The following is a 20,695-nucleotide window of genomic DNA, read 5'->3' as shown; positions in this document are numbered from 1 at the left end:
CTACCATCAAAACAGAAAACTAGAGGCTCTAAGAGTATGATAAATGGTTGGGTATCTGGTGCGTAGGGGGGTGGGGGGGGGGGCACACTAAACGGTGATCTTCTACAGAGTCGAATTTCACGATGTTAACAAGTAAAACTAATAGGTCCAATACTTGGAAGAACACATTTTTATCTAAATATTAACGGGCATCCGGTACAGGCAAAACTTTATTTCCTGAATCTTCTTGAGACATGTAGCATTGAAGTACAGATACACTTGAGATGTGGGATACTGTAACAGTCTTCCTGGGTCAATAACAGTGTTCTTCAGATCTTCAAGCTTTCTCGTGATGTCAGGAAAGGAAGAAAAATCAACATATTGTTCTTTGTTATTTTATTGATGATACAATTAATTCGACACATTCCACACTAATAGCACAATACTTTTCACTAAAAGCACAATACTGTTATACAGCGCTTCATAATTATATATCATTAAACAATAATAACGTTTACTTTGAGAAATTGTCACATATAACTGTTCACGTGTCATGCAGCATGAATTCACGTGTTATCACATGTAAGCATTAATGACATTAATCAGTGCAATACATTCATGATTCTAATTATGTCTATTTAGTAACTAAATAAACTAAAATCTACTATTAAGGCGGTTAACAGTGGGAGCAGGTTGGTTTAAAATATGAGTTCATCTTCCAGAGGGTTTTGGCACAGCAAGTTTGCAACCAGGGCTGTCCATCCCGTCTGGTGGCTGAAAGGAAGAACATATGTGAACATATAGGTGAATAAATATAACAATCTACAACACATATCACTGCATAATGACAGAACTAAATGGTGAGTTGAGCAAACATGTCACACTTTTGACATTACTAACTTTTAAGTTGGTCACCACGAATAATAACAGAACGGAATACACCCCAATAAAATGTTTAATTCAGGTGTATTCTAACAACATTTGTCACAGATATTGAAAAATTTACTTGTACAATGATCTCCTTTTGATTTTCTTTCTTTTCTTTTCTCTCTTTTTCTTTCTTTCTTTCTTTCTTTCTTTCTTTTTTCTTTCTTTCTTTTTTTAGGGGGGGGGGGGGGGGCTATCCCTATACCTTAACCCGCTAGTGAGGTTACATTAGTAAGTGTATTTAACTCTGGATATCAACTTGTACATCCAGTTACCTTGCGCCGCATCCCTTCCCATCGTCACCGTTGAAGTACTCGTAAAACAGACACAGGTTCTGGAAATGCGCGTCCTTGGCATAAACCGACTCGTCTCCTGAAGTAGCCAATGTTTACCATTTACTTTTGTTTACTTACCGATATATAAAGGATATTAAGTATGTTATACAAACATAACAACATATGACAGCGAGTGATGATACATAGAATATCCTTAACGCTTTGTTACCAACTGTCAAGGTATAAGTTATTTACAATAATCTGTTCTACATTCAGGACATTCATAGGTATTCGTATAATGAAGTCTGCGTACCATGGCAGGGTCGTCGGCCTGTGTGATCGGGAAGAAAGATGTTTGCGAGGCGGCAAGCAAGATTGTCGGCGACCTCCCCCAGGTCCATGAACACCCCAGATCCCGTCGGGCACTCGACGCTCAGGTCCGAGCCGTAAAAGTAGTGGAACCGACGCAAGTTCTCAATGATAAGGAAATTCACTGAAACATTTCACAGCGACTATGTAAACTGTGCTATAAAAAAGATTTATTTGTTTCAATTAAAACAGATAAAAGATAAAAACCGGACTTACAATAAATGCTTTTAATGATAACCTTTCATTGCAAAACAAGTGTATGTTTACATATTCAAGCTACACAAAACGAATTCTTTTGATTTTAATCTATGATGCCACTTTAACTCCACAAGACAACGTCCACAAATATTAAAATCGGTCATGACGTACTGGGTATCCAGACGGGTCCCCGCCAGTTGGTATTGCCCCCGAACTCTCCTGTCCGTGACTCTCCGGCCTCGTATTGGACCCGATACGTCTCCCCGGACAGTTCAAACTCATGCGGGCTTGCCTCGTACTCCTGTTGACAAATGGCTGTTCAAGGTTATCGTGCAACAAAAACAAAATGTGAAATGCAGTTTCACACTTACATAAAGATGAATGTAGTTCTTACTGAGGAGGGGCATTCAAAACAGCCTGCAGTTTTCTGCATTTCTCAGTTCTTTATAATCGAGGAATGTTTGGAATTTAAAAATGTACATGACTTAATTTTTTATCATGATTGAAAATGGTGAGCACCTGAGCAGTGATTACGAACAGTTTCAAGTCTCAGTTCAGGACTCAAGACTAAACAAATGTAAATCTTCATTGTAATTTCCTTCCAGCAAAGCCCTTATGGAAAACCTTGCTAAATTATATTACTTGAATGTTTTACATTTATTTAAATTTATTTTTGTTCCTTCAGAAAAATATCTTCCTGCTTAACTCAGACTTGAGACTGTTTGTTATCATTGCCCACCGGGGCAGTTCCGTCATAACAAGGAGCGGTTTCATACCTAAGATACATATTCAACAGTTCAGTAATAATGTATGCATAAAACCAACGGCGTGATTCTTTATGAAACGGCTTACATAACTCAAGAGTATTCAGCATTTTTAAAATTCACCACCTGACCTTCGAAAGGGAACGTATTCCGTAGGGCGAGAGGAACTTGTTTTCATCCAGCATGTGTGCGAGGATCCTGACAAGCTTCTCCTTGTTGACCATGGACAGCAGAGTACAGCCCTCCTTGCTTCCCCGCGTCATGAACGACATCTAGGTTAAATATAGAGCTAGATAGAGTGAACATGTGAAATGGCCAGGAATGATAGCATCTTTGGCAGAGCGAGCAATTTGAAGGTGTTTCAAGATGGGTGTCAGCAACAATGGTATTTGCAGTATGGTGTGTCAAGATGGGTGTCAGCAACAATGGTATTTGCAGTACACAATGCTGCTCACTCATCATAAATTGTTCCTATATTTACAATGTAGTGAAAAGCGTGACTCGCGTTCGACGGTTGGGACCTTCAAACGTCCATTTAGTGAACATAACATGATCATTAAACGCCGGCAGCTGTGAACAGCATTTAAGGTCACCTATAGAGTTCAGAATGTATTTCCATGTTATGATCATTAAAGTCCGAGACATCTAGCTAATCAAGTCTACAGATCACAGGTGTATAAATAACACGTTTATCATCACATAAAGACGGTTTGAAAATAAGCGTCCAGTGTATGTCATTGAATGGCTCTAAAAGCACTTTCTTTTCTGCCATTGGTATTACTCTGTGGTACATTGTATATATAACTTTTTAGGGTTCACTAAATCTAACCATTTGTGATCGATAGCCAATGGAAAATGATCATCAAACATACATTATGTTTAAAGTATTTGTCAAAGAGTTCTGGTAATGTGTACAACTTCTCATTTCCATCTGTTTCAAACAAAAGCATTGCCGAAACAGGTTTCAAGCACAGTCCAAACATAAACAATATCACGGGGGAGGGGTGGAGCGATGTGATTCATGGATAGTGGAGTTATGGTTCTTCAAATTGATACAAAAACATCGCCATTGGCCATTTTTCAAGTTAGTTGTTTGTAGGCAGTTATCAACACTTACGCCCTTCGCAAGGTCCCTTCGGTTCTCTATGAACCACTTTGTTCGTTTAGCGAAACCCGGGTGCTCCCGAAAGTCGACGTCATTGAGCACGAGACAGCAGAGCAGCGGCACGAAGCCGGTCGTGGAGCGGATCTTCACTGGATGGCTCGTTTTCCCCTCCCTCACATGGTCGTAGAAAAACCCGTCCGCCTCGTTCCATTGTCCTGAAAACATGCACTTTATAAATTATTGAATATCAAATCTAAAATAATTCATGCAAGTGAAGTCATGCAAAAATATTTCGAGCAATTTGCCATTAATCGTTTGCCATTAAACAATTTTCTTGATGTTTATAGTGAATTACTGTGTGAAATAAAGACAAAGCGGTAAGTTAGTATGATGTTTATATTTTTAACATTCCCATATGTAACAACCATAAACAGCATGAACACGTACCAATATCATCGACGCTGTTTAGCGAGTCCATGACGACGACAAAATCTTCAAAGAACTTGGAGGCCATGTCCTGGTAGATACAGTCCCGGTGTGCCAGAATGAGGCTGATTTCGAGCATGATGGAGCACAGGAAACCCATCCACGGGATGGCATTCGCCTAGGAATAAAGTAGAAGGAGGGTTGTTATATATTGTGTTTATTTTTTTGCACGTACTCATAAAACATGATATAACTTGAAATCGTGTTTTAGTTTTTGCCTTTGTGAATGTTAGTTATCAGACAAGATGAAAGGATAAAATGCTGAAAAGTCTCACATGAGCAATGGTACCCGAGGATAAAATGCTGAAAAGTCTCACATGAGCAATGGTACCCGAGGATAAAATGCTGAAAAGTCTCACATGAGCAATGGTACCCGAGGATAAAATGCTGAAAAGTCTCACATGAGCAATGGTACCCGAGTCTGAAAGTGTCTGCGACTTGTCAAAAATGCCGAAGTTGTCGATGCCTATAAATCCGCCCCTCACAACATTGCGTCCCTCAAAGTCCTTCAGGTTCAACCACCTGTAATGAGTAATGTTTGCAATTCTTATAATCTACGCTAGCCAAAATTTTTCTTTATAAAATATTATTAATTAATTGGGTAAGACCAACGCTTACACTAAACTATATAATTAACTTGTAAAATGCACCAGTTAAAAGCAAATTTATTTTTCGAAGATTAAAGTCCAGGTATTGTCACAGCATTGGTGTCGTTGTCAGCAGTTCACGGTCAGCAGCGTCATCATCGTGTAAAAATTCAACCTTGGGCATAACACTAAAACCATTGAATATATTCAAATGTAACTTGGTATACATGTTGCCAATGGCAAATTGCAATTGTATAACAAGGCCGAAGCTCTGACTTTGATAATTGTCTTTAATAAAACAGACATGTCTAAGCGTTCTTTCCGCGGCGGTGTGGTTTTATCTACACGAACCTTGTAAGTACTTAATATGCGTACCATGTGTAGTTAAGGACGATTTTGTGGAAGCACCTAGCGAGGAAAAGCTCGTCCCGGTGACCCCGTTGACCGGAAGCCTTGTACACCTTCAGGACGGAATACGCGTGTAGAGGCGGAGTAAAGTCGTCCAACCGGGACTCGTACGCCGGCAGCTGTGAACATCATTTAAGGATAATGGAAAAGTGTAAGAAGAAACAAAATCATTACATTTTGGTTTTGAGTATGCTTTTTTCACGGTGCACGTAAGCAATGGAAATCCTTTATTGGGTTAACCCGTCTTTCCTAAATACCTCATTCAAATTGTATCTTAGGGGTGAGAGTGGTCTAGTGGTATAGGTGTCCGCCTCTCATCCAAGAGGTTGTGGGTTCGATCCCCACTAGGGGTACATTCTCATGGCCTCTCAAAAAGGACACAGTACTGGTTTCTGCCCAGGAAACGGACTCGAGAGTGATCTTATAAGCTATCAGCTTTCGTCTCAATCGAGCTAAAATAAATTAGTATAAACCAAATTGTATCTTAGACTGATTCAAAAATATCAAATACATAAACGTGTCTACTTAATCCATGGGTTTCTCAGTACTACACAAGTGGATCTGTGCAAAAACATATCACTAAATACCGCTGGAATCTTAAACTGAACAGTCCGGCTTCAGCCCATTATATCATCCATTGATTGTAGAAGGATTTAACAGCTGTTCAATGATTTCCTCTTCAAAACATGGCGACTATGATGGCGGCCCTTGGGACGTACCTGTCCGGTAGCTTGCATGTACCACTCGCTTAGGAGGAGAATCAGCTGTGACTTGGCGAATTGGATGTCCAGCTGCGCCATCGGGATCATTTGCAGCGCCAAACCCCACGTGCAGTACTGTGATAGACACGGACAGGTTGGATATAAAATGTGTACTGTTGAAATAGTTTGTTGAGCTTGAAGGCTTCAAATTGTAATTTCAAGGTACATATTTGATGTAAACATTAATGCATTGGGCATTTTCATATTGTACGAATGGATCCCTATTCAACCTAATTTATATTCTGATGAAATAGCTGCTGGGCTAAATATAGGTGATCGTACAAAAGGGTACTCCCATTTGTCAGGGACGGATATGACGTCTTTGTTGTTGAGGTGCTGCCACTCGCGGTTCCGGTCCTGCTGCCGGCTCTCCTCGGGCGGGGTCTGCCCAGCATCCCCGCGCATCCACTCTACAGCGTCAAAATATAAAGAAAGCTAACCACACGATGCGTCCCTTACATATAACGTTATACAACACTTGTTAAGGTAATCGGGAAGGCAAAATATACTATATAAATATGATCACGTCGATGTGGTATCAATAATGACGGCAATAAGGTGGCTGCCGGCCAAGGACCGTGACCGGGGTCTCTACAAACTCTATATTCCGATTCATTAAAGTGACAAACACATCCATTGTAAAGTGTCGAAATAAAAATAAGCAAACTTACCTTTAATGATATAATAGTAAAACTGTTTATTCCACAGCACCCCAGCAAAGGCTTGTCTGGCTATTCTCGCACTCTCGGGGCTGATGTTGGGAGGCATAACCTTAAATGGCGCGTCACAAACGTTCATATACATTATTACAATACATAGTTCATTAACGCTGACAAATTAAAGACTCGCAAATGTAACATGTGTCTATCTTTTCTACTATAATGTGTGTTTCAGTTTTTAAGCAATCTCCTAGGAATTGTCAACGCTCTATTTCGCAGAAACCATACCTCTTTGTAAAATTCATTAGCTTCCTTGATCCTTTCTTGGAACACCTCATCAAAGTCATCCCCAAAAGTCAACCCATTCGGCTTCTCAGCACCCTGGTAGAGCCTCACTTTGATCACCACTTCCTGACCGGGGTCAAGGTCAAAGACATAGTGACCCGCGCACTTGGTGCCATACTGTTTAGGGTTCACTGTGTCAGTCTGACCTGTATAATATTTCAGAACATCCATTAACTCCAAAAAGACAATTTGGGTATTTAAAGATTTGACATGTCTACCGTGATACAAATAGGGAATGATCATTGAGCAAATAAATTTTCATATAGCATTGGTCTACTAGGAAAATGTTCCGTGAACATCTCGAACTTATTTCTAGAGTTCTAGTAATGGCTCGCAATAATCTGATCTCACCATTAATAACGTAGTGATGAAAGGCGTCTTTGACGTATTTTGATTTGTTTGATCCACCATATAACTTTTCCGCGTTGGTTGAATTCTCGGTAAACAAAACAGGAACAGCCTTGTCATCTTGGTCAGGCCCTAACTCGAAGAAAAACACTCCTGAAAAAATGATGAAAATGAAAGTCGATTTTCCTCTTTTTTTGCTAATTATTGCTATTAGCACCTGTAATTTATAATTAGCAAATTATTAAGCAAAACTCCAAATTTTGCCTCTCAGCACCCAAGAGGTGGTGGGTTCAATTTCCAACTGAGGAGCTTTTTCATTGTCTCTCAAAATGGACGAAAGTACCGGTTCCTTCCCAGAAAACGGAATCGAGAGTGAAACTATCAGCAAAATCGAGCTAAAAGAAATTAGTATAAACTAAAACACTTAGTTCACACAACCAAAGTCAAACTTTAATTAAAAAATGCTGATTGAGAATGTATATGGCAGACTGTAGCCCCGATGGGGTAGGCGGCCTCACCTTTGTCCTCGCCATGGACGGAGGTTTGGTGGTAAAGGACGGACGCGCGGTCGTGAGGCGGCTCCATCTCCTCCACGTACCGATCCATCGAGTTCAGTCGCGGACGATCCTCTACCTCACCTGCTCAAAGAGCAAGAAATAAAATGAAATAATTTTCGCTTAGTTCAACAAAGAATATGTTGTTCCCCAGTTTACACGACTTTAGGGGACATGTGTTGCAGTATTACTTAAATGTGTATGGTTAAAAATATACTGTAACATAGTGTATTGCTTATATAATGAAAAATCCATGTATATAGCAGCTGTTTAAGAGTAGCGGGATACTTAGTGTTGGGTGTTCGCATCGGATCTTCCCGGATTTGTCTTTGACCAGTATCGGCTTGACCTCGTGATATGCCTGCAGTTGTAAAGGAAAAAAAATATGTATGTGCGATGTTCGACCTCAAAATGTGACATTGATCACACTACAACAACAAGGTCGCAAATAACAGAGCACACACTGCCTTGACAACCATAATCCATATTTTATGTGACTTCGACCGTTTGATGCCTCATTATCATACCTCGCAATCCTCTCCCCAGTCCCAGATGTTGCGATACCAGAGTTGCGGCAACACGTGCACCGTGGCGCGCTCCGGCCCTCTGTTGGCCACCGTATATCGGCCTAGTATGTCGTTGGGGCTCGCCTTGCAGTACTCCACCGTAACGTCAAAGTAGCGGCCATAGTTAAACACTCCTGAAATGAGTAAGCTTCATAATGACAGTAGTAGACAGGGCCGTTTACCGCTCCGTCGTCACCGGTGAAACACGTAGCCTTGTAATGCATCCGCATTCGGTAGTGGGTAGATTCAAAACCATCGAATAACAATCAAACAACTGTGCACGTGATTTAAGTGATGGGATGGAGGGCCTACCTGTATCAAGGATCTCATACTCGGGGTCGTTGACGCCCCGGCGCGCGTTTTCCGTCTCAAGCTTAGCGTAAGGGAACTCCGCGTGCGGGTATTTGTAAAGGGCCTTCATATATGAGTGTGTGGGTGTGTTGTCAAGGTAATAGTACAGCTCCTTAACGTCCTCACCGTGGTTGCCCTGAAAACAAAGATTGCTTCAGGTTTACTCATCACTCGAATTAAATTGCTTCATGAAATCTCATGAAACGACAGTCTATTTCAGTTGGTACGTCAATGAAATTAACACACAAAGTATACAAGTACTTGACTTGCAATGCATCGTTATCGAAACTACGACACTGACCTGATGACTATTTAGACCGAAGAGTCGTTCCTTGAGAATGGGGTCCTTGCCATTCCACAGAGCAAGGGATAGACAGAGGCGGCAATGACTTTCCGTGACCCCAAAAAGACCGTCTTCTCCCCACCGGTACGCCCGCGACCGTGCATGCTCGTGGGGGAAATGAGACCAACTAGGTAGAAAACGATGGTGACATTTGAAGTTATCCTACACCAAGACATTATGTACTATATGCATTAAAACTGAAAATGAAAGTAGACGTATTGAAATAAACTGAAAGGAAAATTCATGTATAACTGCTTACCAGTCTCCATCTGCCGAGTAGTCCTCGCGGACGGTACCCCACTGGCGTTCAGACAGGAAGGGACCCCAGCGCTTCCAGCTCCGTTTCCGAAATTTATCTTCTTTCAGCCTTTCTCGCTCTACACTAGCCATTGGTCAGCTTACTGGCTATCGCTTGATCATGGCCAGCTATTCACGTGCACATAAATATACCTTTGTTTTACCTGTTTCACCAACTACCGTGTGAAAGTCAACAATTCTTGCACGTATCTCCAATACAGCTAGCGAGCAGCATGTCTGTCTTACAGCGGTATACGAATGTAGGTCATTCATGTATTTTATCGTTAACCTTCACATTACGTATAGGTTATACTAGTTATATTTAGCACACGTAAACAAACATGTACGTTTGTCTTTTTTCAACATGAACCAGAAAAAAGATATTTTGAAAGTCGAAAAAGGTCATAGTTTAAAAAATAAATGGAAATAGATCAAACTCCCAGTGAAAGTATATGTCCCGAAATGGCATTTTATATCTGCAAATTCAAACTGTAGTGTTAACGAGGGCTTAACATTGGAAATAGGCACACAACTCGCTCGGAATCGATGAAAGAAATCAGCTTCAAGCGGTATACGAGGGGAAACAATTGGGAATATTAATTACCGATAAAAACCAAATCAACAGTTTTTATTTTATTTTAAGTTCCCTTGCGGAAAATATTGCGTTTCGCATGCTTGAAACCTTTTATATGCAATTTCAAGGTGTGCTTGAACACTTCTAGGGAGACTCTTTGTAAGACATGCGTCGGAACTTTCGTTTAAAACATCATTGAAAAAGTCTCGCTAAGAGGGACACATAAGTTAATTAGTTAATTCAGTGTTACAGTTTATTTCCCGTTCATGTATATTTTTGGACGAGACAAAAACAAATTTCGGTCTGAAAACATAAATATCTTGCTTAAATAATATCGGGATCAAATGGATCTCACAGCCGAACTGTTGACGTCACTAAACGCACGTCACCAATGAAAGACAATCCGATTTAGGGACAATATTACACAAAATGTTAAATAGTACTATATTATAATGTTTTAACATGGCCAGCTGTCACAATGCATATTTGAATTGAAACATGGAGCCCGCGAGGTGCTGTTGTAGATGGGCGTCATATTCCTCACTCATAGCCACCGTGAACCAACGCTTCCAGTCTCCAACCTCGCCTGCAAGAAAAAAGCAGAGGGTATTCGAATGTTTATGTGACTGCTCAATTCAACACTGTTAAACACGGTAGAGTAACGGTCAATGACATTGCATATCATAAATGAATAAATAAATCAGCGACTTTACGAAAGGTTCAGTATCTGACGACTTAATAATGTGTGTATATTTCTAGGTCCATTATCTGACGACTTAATAATGTGTGTATATTTCTAGGTCCATTATCTGACGACTTAATAATGTGTGTATATTTCTAGGTCCATTATCTGACGACTTAATAATGTGTGTATATTTCTAGGTCCATTATCTGACGACTTAATAATGTGTGTATATTTCTAGGTCCATTATCTGAATATATTTAGCTGTTTGATATACAACAAAATTTATGTACAGTCATTTTTTACATTCAAAATACAATATTTTCAGAAAACTTCATTGACTGTGGTGTTTGCATCGCGTAGCCAAGGGAACTCAATCCAGTGTTAAGTGATGTATATTTGCAATGTTTTCCCTGCTTATGTTTCCTGCATTGCGGTAGTTGGCGTTTCTTTGAATTTAAGTTGAAAGTATAGTCGATTACTGTACCTTTTCTCAAAAACCCATAATTGACTTCGTCTTTATATTTGCCCATCATATCTTTGTCATATCGGTTTTGCATCTCCTTGAATTGGCACTTGCCGGAAATCTCCTCCAAAAGCTCATCTGCGTACGATACACCGAGAAAGTCGGCGAGCCTTTTTACTTCATGCATCGTATTCTGGAAAAAAATAGTCACGCTAAGCATAAAGATACAAATCATTTGAAATGGAATGTATGTGCTAATTAATAGGTATGAAAATCATACTCTTACATGGACTGACATGGCGCAATTTTACGGTTTAAAGTCCCAAAGTGGCAAGTGTGTTGGGGCAGGTGGGGCGCGCTTTTATATACATGCCTTCTTCATGTCCTCAAAGTAAACGATGATCATGTCGTACAGTTGGTCCCGGTACACCTGTTCCCACTCCTGTAGATAGTCCGTGTACGGTATGAATGCCACTGTCAGGGGAAACAAAAAACACGTACATTCAAGTAAAACTAAACGCTTTATTGAAAAGTATAAAGTGGTGTGTAATAAAGCTCTTTATTATAAACTAAGTTCGATCCTAAAAAGAACATTTGAAAACGTCGGTTGTACGAATGTGCTATCCCATGCATGCTTTGCTGTACATACACGGTCCGTTCATGTAGAGAGGTAGCCAGTTTTGAAAGTTGCCGCTGTAGTTGTAGTGTTTCATCCCCACCATCATGTTGAAGTAAGACACAGCCGCGTCCTTCGGGTTCCGCAACACAAACACGACCTTCACCTTCTTGTTCCGTATGTCAACAGGTACCCTATAAAGTGCGCAGTGGTTTTATAAAGTCGACTGGGTAATTCAGGGTCTCATAATGATAGTACACGGTGGTTTGAGGAGAGCTAGGCGATTGGGGGCTTCGTAATGGTAGACAACGGTGGTTTCAGGACTGCTGGGCAATTCAGGGTCTCATAATGATAGTACACGGTGGTTTGAGGAGAGCTAGGCGATTGGGGGCTTCGTAATGGTAGACCACGGTGGTTTCAGGACTGCTGGGCAATTCAGGGTCTCATAATGATAGTACACGGTGGTTTGAGGAGAGCTAGGCGATTGGGGGCTTCGTAATGGTAGACCACGGTGGTTTCAGGACTGCTGGGCAATTCAGGGTCTCATAATGATGGTGCACGGTGGTTTGAGGACTGCTGGGCTATTCAGGGCCTCATAATGGTAATACACGGTGGTTTGAGGATTGCTGGGTAATTCAGGGCCTCATAATGGTAATACACGGTGGTTTAGGGACTGCTGGGCAATTCAGGGCCTCACAATGGTAATACACGGTGGTTTGATGACTGCTGGGTAACTCAGGGCCTCAAAATGGTAATACACGGTGGTTTGAGGACTGCTGGGTAATTCAGGGCCTCATAATGGTAATTGGTAATACATGGTGGTTTGAGGACAGCTGGGCATTGCAGGGCCTCATAATGATAGTGCAGGGTGGTTTGATTACAGCTGGGAAATTCAGGGCCTCATAATGGTAGTGCACGGTGGTTTTAAGACAGCTGGGCAACTCAGGGTCTCATAATGGTAGAGCAGGGTGGTTTGAGGACAGCTGGGCAATTCAGGGTTTCATAATGATAGTACACTTTGGTTTGAGGACAGCTGGGTAATTCAGGGCCTCATAATGGTAATACACAGTGTTTTGAGGACTGCTGAGTAATTCAGGGCATCATTATGGTAATAAACGGTGGTTTGAGGACAGCTGGGCAATGTAGGGCCTCATAATGATAGTACACGGTGGTTCGAGAACAGCTGGGCAATTCAGGGCCTCATAATGGTAGTGCACGGTGGTTTGAGGACAGCTGGGCAATTCAGAGCCTCATAATAGTAATACACTATGGTTTGAGGACTGCTGGGTAATTCAGAGCCTCATAATGATAGTGCACGGTGGTTTGAGGACAGCTGTGCAATTCAGAGCCTCATAATGATAGTGCACGGTGGTTTAATGACAGCTGGGCAATTCAGGGCCTCATAATGGTAATACACTATGGTTTGAGGACTGCTGGGTAATTCAGGGACTCATAATGATAGTGTACGGTGGTTTGACGACAGCTGGGTAATTCAGGGCCTCATATTAGTAATACACGGTGGTTAGAGGATAATTGGGCAATTCAAGGCCTAAAAGTAGTAGTGCATGGTGGTTTGAGGACAGCTCGGGGATTCAGGGTCTCATAATGATAGTGCACGGGGGTATGAGGACAGATGGACGAATGGGGGCTTCGTAATGGTTGTGCACGCTGGTTTGTGGACAGTTCGGCGACAGGGGGCTTCGTAATGGTAGTGCACGGTGGTTTTAGAACAGCTGGGCAATTCAGGGCCCAAAAATTACAGTGCACGGTGGTTTTAGGACTGCTGGGTAATTCAGGGACTCATAATGGTAATGCACGGTTGTTTGAGGACTGCTGGGTAATTCAGGGCCTCATAATGGTAATTGGTAATACATGGTGGTTTGAGGACAGCTGGGCAATGCAGGGACTCATAATGATAGTGCACGGTGGTTTTAAGACAGCTGGGCAATTCAGGGTCTCATAATGGTAGTGCACGGCGGTTTGAGGACAGCTGGGTAATTCAGGGCCTCATAATGGTAATACACAGTGTTTTGAGGACTGCTGAGTAATTCAGGGCATCATTATGGTAATAAACGGTGGTTTGAGGACAGCTGGGCAATGTAGGGCCTCATAATGATAGTGCACGGTGGTTCGAGGACAGCTGGGCAATTCAGGGCCTCATAATGGTAGTGCACGCTGATTTTAAGACAGCTGGGAAATTCAGGGTCTCATAATGATAGTGCACGATGGTTTGAGGACAGCTGGGCAATGTAGGGCCTCATAATGATAGTGCACGGTGGTTCGAGGACAGCTGGGCAATTCAGAGCCTCATAATGGTAGTGCACGGTGATTTTAAGACAGCTGGGAAATTCAAGGCCTCATAATGATACTGCACGGTGGTTTGAGGACAGCTTGGCAATTCAGAGCCTCATAATGATAGTGCACTGTGGTTTAAGGACAGCTGGGCAATTCAGGGCCTCATAATGATGGTGCACGGTGATTTGACGACAGCTGGGTAATTCAGGGCCTCATAATGGTAATACACGCTGGCTAGAGGATAGTTGGGCATTTCAGGGCCTAAAAGTAGTAGTGCACGGTGGTTTGAGGACAGCTCGGGGATTCAGTGATTCATAATGATAGTGCACGGGGGTATGAGGACAGCTGGACGATGGGGGGGCTTCGTAATGGCAGTGCACGGTGGTTTTAGGACAGCTGGACAATTCAGGGCCCCATTATTACAGTCCACGGTGGTTTGAGGACAGCTTGGCGATTCAGGGCTTCATAATGGTAGTGCACGGTGGTTTTAGGACTGCAAGGTAATTCAAGGCCTCATAATGGTAATACACGGTGGTTTAAGGACTGCTGGGCAATTCAGGGTCTCATAATAGTAGTGCATTGTGATTTGAGAACAGCTGGGCAATTCAGGGTCTCATAATGGTAGTACACTTTGGTTTGAGGAGAGCTGGGAAATTCAGGGCCTCATAAAAGTAGTGTATGGTGGTTTGAGGACAGCTGGGCAATTCAGGGTCTCATAATGGTAGAACACGGTGGTTTGATGACAGCTGTGCAAATCAGGGTCTCATAATGATAGTGCACGGTGGTTTGAGGAGAGCTGGACGATTGCAGGTTTCGTAGGTGAAGAGCACGGTGATTTGAGGACAGTTTGGCAATTCAGGGTCTCATGATAGTACACTTTGGTTTGAGGACAGCTGGGTATTTCAGGGCCTCATAATGGTAATACACAGTGTTTTGAGGACAGCTGGGCAATGTAGGGCCTCATAATGATAGTGCACGGTGGTTCGAGGACAGCTGGGCAATTCAGGGCCTCTTAATGGTAGTGCACGGTGATTTTAAGACAGCTGGGAAAATCAGGGTCTCATAATGGTAGTGCACTGTGGTTTGAGGACAGCTGGGCAATTCAGAGCCTCATAATGGTAATACACGGTGGTTTAAGGACTGCTGGGCAATTCAGGGCCTCAAAATGGTAATACACGGTGGTTTGAGGACTGCTGGGTAATTCAGGGACTCATAAAGGTAATACACGGTTGTTTGAGGACTGCTGGGTAATTCAGGGCCTCATAATGGTAATTGGTAATACATGGTGGTTTGAGGAGAGCTGTGCAATGCAGGACCTCATAATGATAGTGAACGGTGGTTTGATGACAGCTGGGAAATTCAGGGCCTCATAATGATAGTGCACGGTGGTTTGATGACAGCTGGGAAATTCAGGGCCTCATAATGATAGTGCACGGTGGTTTGAGGAGAGCTGGACGATTGCAGGTTTCGTAGGTGTAGAGCACGGTGATTTGAGGACAGTTTGGCAATTCATGGTCTTATAATGATAGTACACTTTGGTTTGAGGAGAGCTGGGGAATTGAGGATCTCATAATGGTAGTACATGGTGGTGGTTTGAGGACTGCTGGGGAATTCAGGGCCTCATAGTAGTAGTGCATGGTGGTTTGAGGACAGCTGGGCAAGTCAGGGCATCATAATGGTAGTGCACGGTGATTTGACGACTGCAAGGCAGTTCAGGGCCTCATAATGATAGTGCACGGTGGTTTGAGGAAAGCGTGGCGATTCAGGGCCTCATAATGGTAATACACGGTGGTTTAAGGACAGCTAGGCGATTTAGGGCCTCATAATGGTAGTGCACTGTGGTTTGAGGACAGCTAGGCAACTCAGGGCCTCATAGTGGTAATACACGGTGGTTTAAGGACAGCTAGGCGATTTAGGGCCTCATAATGGTAGTGCATGGTGGTTTGAGGCCAGCTGGGCAAGTCAGGGCATCATAATGGTAGTGCACGGTGGTTCGAGGACTGCAAGGCAGTTCAGGGCCTCATATAGTAGTGCACGGTGGTTTGACGACTGCAAGGCAGTTCAGGGCCTCATAATGATAGTGCACGGTGGTTTGAGGAAAGCGTGGCGATTCAGGGCCTCATAATGGTAATACACGGTGGTTTAAGGACAGCTAGGCGATTTAGGGCCTCATAATGGTAGTGCACTGTGGTTTGAGGACAGCTAGGCAACTCAGGGCCTCATAGTGGTAATGCACGGTGGTTTAAGGACAGCTAGGCGATTTAGGGCCTCATAATGGTAGTGCATGGTGGTTTGAGGCCAGCTGGGCAAGTCAGGGCATCATAATGGTAGTGCACGGTGGTTCGAGGACTGCAAGGCAGTTCAGGGCCTCATAATAGTAGTGCACGGTGGTTTGACGACTGCAAGGCAGTTCAGGGCCTCATAATGATAGTGCACGGTGGTTTGAGGAAAGCGTGGCGATTCAGGGCCTCATAATGGTAATACACGGTGGTTTAAGGACAGCTAGGCGATTTAGGGCCTCATAATGGTAGTGCACTGTGGTTGGACAGCTAGGCAACTCAGGGCCTCATAGTAGTAATGCATGGTGGTTTGAGGACAGTTGGGCGATACAGGGCCTCATGATGGTAGTGCATGGTGGTTTAAGGACAGTTGGGCGATACAGGGCTTCATGATGGTAGGGCATGGTGATTTGAGGACACATGGCCAATTCAGGGCCTCATAATGGTAGTGCAAGGTGATTGTGAGGACACATGGGCAATTCAGGGCCTCATAATGGTAATTGGTAATACATGGTGGTTTGAGGAGAGCTGGGCAATGCAAGGCCTCATAATGATAGTGCACGGTGGTTTGATGACAGCTGGGCAATTCAGGGCCTCATTATGGTAGTGCATGGTGATTTTGAGGACATTTGGGCATATAAGGACCTCATAATGGTAGTCCACGGTGGTTTGAGAACAGCTGGACAATTCAGGGACACATTATTGTAAAGCACGGTGGTTTATAGAACAGATTGGCAATTTAAGGCCTCAAAATGGTACTCATTTATCGATACTAGAATGCTTTCACTGCGACAAACTTATTTATATTTTTAATGGTTTACCAAAACGCTATTCGGAAACTTTAATATACAGTCGAACCCCGTTGGCTCGAACTCGCTTGGCTCGAAATCCATATTGGCTCGAACAAGATGTAAAGAACCGGTTCCTATATACTGAATGTAAGCATTCCAGCTTGGCTCGAATTTTCTACGGCTCGAGGTATTTTCGCCGGTCCCTGGGAGTTCGAGCGAACGGGGTTCGACTGTATACAGTTTCATAGTGCGAGTACCTGTTATGCACAGGTATGCCCTAAATCGCTCACCTATCCTCAGCCAAATGTGATTAAGTGGTCCGAATATGCTTAAAACATGTTTGGAAACTTTGGTTTTGGCGTTCAAACATGTCGCACCAACATATATTTTAAAGACTGATAGTACTACATAATTATATTAAGGGCTATTTAGGGAATATTTATCACCAAGAAAGAATGATATAAACCCGTGCACAGTTTACAGAAACACTTAATTACATCTTGGTCCGTCGAGGCGGTTATAGTGGGTCTTGCCCTTATTACGTGTTCTGCTTCGTCTTTTATTTCAGAATATAGTTGTCACTTTACAGATAATATATCCCGGAAGTTCACCTGTGATGTGGCAGGTGCGAGTTAAGGACGCGCGGGGAAGGCTGGCGGTCGATGTCAGCCGGTAGATTCGCCTCTAGCATGCTGTCCATCTTTCCGTGATCCGGTTTCACCGCCCGGCCCGCAAGCAGCATCGTCAAGATCTCGTACGTCCATGCGCAGCCTGCAAGGAAATCATACTCATATTATACCAAACAACCATATGAAACTAGGCAGTGAATGCCTCTATAGAACACGACATGGACATCATGTGATGGTGTAAGTATAAATCGTATCTTTCAAACAGAATCCTTCATTTAATTGCAACCGGAGCCCAAACCTTGAAGCTGAAGAGTATGTAAGTAAGAAAAGTTACTTTTTACGCATGAGCGATTTGACATACGGTTTGTGTTTATAACAAGATATAGCTTTTCAAATCATAATTATATTCATTTATTCGGTATATCAATAAGGTTGTACTAGTTATACTAGTTATACTATTAATACTAGTCATTTTACGCTTCAGCGAGTCCACTGAGGTTCGCTTTGAGAGGTGAACATGATGAAAGATAGACCGGTAAACGTATACATTTTTGGAATCTACTCGACAAGCCCGAGCAAATGGCTTGTGAACTATGAGCGTAAGAGCGAGTTGAAAAATGATGACATCACTTTACAACGTCACTTAACTTTTCCAAAACTCCCCGATTTCAACTTAGTAGTGAAATAAAATATAATAAACCCGACGTTGTCACAATCTAAGATCGTGAGTAAAGGGTTAAATAAAATTGAAATAAATAAATAAAGTGACTTACTTGTTTTGTATAATCCGACGACAAGATCTTAGGATATCTAACTAAATGTTGCTTCGTCAGAACAGAACATGATATATGGACATTGTAATGAAGATTAACATTTCAATGGGGTAATGTTGAGGAACCCGATCTAATATCAACACACCATGGACACTGTGGAGATCTGAAATAACATTTCATTAGGCCATTGTCCACAGACGTCATCCAAAATGGCCGCCGAGTTTTTAAAAAATATTCTAGCCAAAAAGTTGGGTTTTTTTTAACTTTCCCGCCAAAATGAATTAAAATTTAGCCGCCGTGACGTCGTCCTTTGCGCATGCGTATACTACGTTAGACTTATACTATAATTTAGTACTTAAACATGCCAGCCATGATGTGAAGCTTACCAGTTATTTTCAGCCATAATGTGAGTCTTATAGATCTGTCTATACCAGCCGAAATGGGAAGCCCACGTGTTTATACAAGCCATGATGTGAAGGTTACCTGTTTTCGGATATGAAGCCAGAAGGATATCTCCATCTCGAAATTTAAAATCCGGAAGTTTGGCATTTAATTCTTTGATACACTCGAGTGACTTGCCAAACAGAGATGATTTGAATTCTCCGAAATCCACAATATTAAAATGATCACCGCCCACATCTGAAATGCTCATTACACTCATGGTAAAATGTTTACTAACATACATGTATAATTATATTCCGCTTACGCTATTAAGTTACTTGTACATGAGTTTACTTAACATTTGTACACAGTGCATAAAGTATTATACAGTTTATACAAAGTTGTCACCCAGTCCATGCCAATTATACAAGACAAGTAACTTAATAACATAATACAAGTGTATGATTGATTTTCTCTGTATGAGAAATAACTGCCTTAACGAAACAACAAATAGCCCTGTATCATTATCTCCCTTATTGAAGACCCGCTGCATGAAGACTACATGAAGCCAGCAACACCGTGTCAAATAGTTTAAATACGAGACCAGCACCACCGTGTCAAATCGTTTAAATACGAGGCCAGCACCATCGTGTCCAATCGTTTAAATACGAGGCCAGAACCACCGTGTACAATCGTTTAAATACGAGGCCAGAACCACCGTGTACAATCGTTTAAATACGAGGTCAGCACCATCGTGTCCAATCGTTTAAATACGAGATCAGCACCACCGTGTCCAATCGTTTAAATACGAGGCCAGCACCACCGTGTCCAATCGTTTAAATACGAGGCCAGCACCACCGTGTCCAATCGTTTAAATACGAGGCCAGCACCACCGTGTCCAATCGTTTAGATACGAGGCCAGCACCACCGTGTCCAATCGTTTAGATACGAGGCCAGCACCACCGTGTCCAATCGTTTAGATACGAGGCCAGCACCACCGTGTCCAATCGTTTAAATACGAGGCCAGCACCACCGTGTCCAATCGTTTAAAAACGAGGCCAGCACCACCGTGTCCAATCGTTTAGATACGAGGCCAGCACCACCGTGTCCAATCGTTTAGATACGAGACCAGCACCACCGGGTCCAATCGTTTAGATACGAGACCAGCACCACCGGGTCCAATCGTTTAGATACGAGACCAGCACCACCGTGTCCAATCGTTTAGATACGAGACCAGCACCACCGAGTCCAATCGTTTAAATACGAGGCCAGCACCACCGTGTCCAATCGTTTAAATACGAGGCCAGCACCACCGTGTCCAATCGTTAATTTACGAGGCCAGCACCACCGTGTCCAATCGTTTAAATACGAGATCAGCACCACCGTGTCCAATCGTTTAAATACGAGGCCAGCACCACCGTGTCCAATCGTTTAAATACGAGGTCAGCACCACCGTGTCCAATCGTTTAGATACGAGACCAGCACCACCGTGTCCAATCGATTAGATACGAGACCAGCACCACCGTGTCCAATCGTTTAGATACGAGACCAGCACCACCGTGTCCAATCGTTTAGATACGAGACCAGCACCACCGTGTCCAATCGTTTAAATACGAGTCCAGCACCATCGTCTCCAATCGTTTAAATACGATGCCAGCACCACCGTGTTCAATCGTTTAAATACGAGACCAGCACCATCGTGTCCAATCGTTTAAATACGAGACCAGCACCACCGTGTCCAATCGTTTAAATACGAGGCCAGCACCACCGTGCCCAATCGTTTAAATACGAGGCCAGCACCACCGTGTCCAATCGTTAATTTACGAGGCCAGCACCACCTTGTCCAATCGTTTAATTTACGAGGCCAGCACCACCGTGTCCAATTGT

General features: G+C 42.8%; 2 protein-coding genes across 2 annotated transcripts; both read right to left on the bottom strand.

Moving 5' to 3' along the window:
- Nucleotides 1–360: 360 nt before the first annotated feature.
- On the bottom strand, nucleotides 361–9,567 carry LOC128231551 (uncharacterized). The gene is made up of 20 exons (XM_052944545.1): nucleotides 9,285–9,567; nucleotides 8,984–9,152; nucleotides 8,644–8,818; nucleotides 8,293–8,465; nucleotides 8,054–8,126; nucleotides 7,730–7,849; nucleotides 7,215–7,364; nucleotides 6,807–7,009; nucleotides 6,531–6,630; nucleotides 6,142–6,269; nucleotides 5,818–5,934; nucleotides 5,066–5,217; nucleotides 4,505–4,625; nucleotides 4,065–4,221; nucleotides 3,630–3,832; nucleotides 2,644–2,784; nucleotides 1,920–2,049; nucleotides 1,495–1,674; nucleotides 1,182–1,278; nucleotides 361–753 (listed from the first exon to the last, which is right to left on the bottom strand). The coding sequence occupies exons 1-20, from the start codon at nucleotides 9,413–9,415 to the stop codon at nucleotides 678–680; spliced, it is 2,796 nt and encodes a 931-aa protein (XP_052800505.1). The 5' UTR covers nucleotides 9,416–9,567; the 3' UTR covers nucleotides 361–677.
- Nucleotides 9,568–9,730: 163 nt separating this feature from the next.
- Nucleotides 9,731–19,267, bottom strand: LOC128231552 (sulfotransferase 1A1-like). The gene is made up of 6 exons (XM_052944546.1): nucleotides 18,911–19,267; nucleotides 17,637–17,796; nucleotides 11,694–11,854; nucleotides 11,418–11,518; nucleotides 11,066–11,237; nucleotides 9,731–10,482 (listed from the first exon to the last, which is right to left on the bottom strand). The coding sequence occupies exons 1-6, from the start codon at nucleotides 19,110–19,112 to the stop codon at nucleotides 10,370–10,372; spliced, it is 909 nt and encodes a 302-aa protein (XP_052800506.1). The 5' UTR covers nucleotides 19,113–19,267; the 3' UTR covers nucleotides 9,731–10,369.
- Nucleotides 19,268–20,695: the final 1,428 nt, after the last annotated feature.

The sequence above is a fragment of the Mya arenaria genome, chromosome 4 (assembly GCF_026914265.1).
Source record: "Mya arenaria isolate MELC-2E11 chromosome 4, ASM2691426v1".
NCBI classification, from domain to species: Eukaryota; Metazoa; Mollusca; class Bivalvia; order Myida; family Myidae; genus Mya; species Mya arenaria.
The sequence above is the reverse complement of the archived record's forward strand: the minus strand, read 5'-3'. Positions and strand labels throughout refer to the sequence as shown.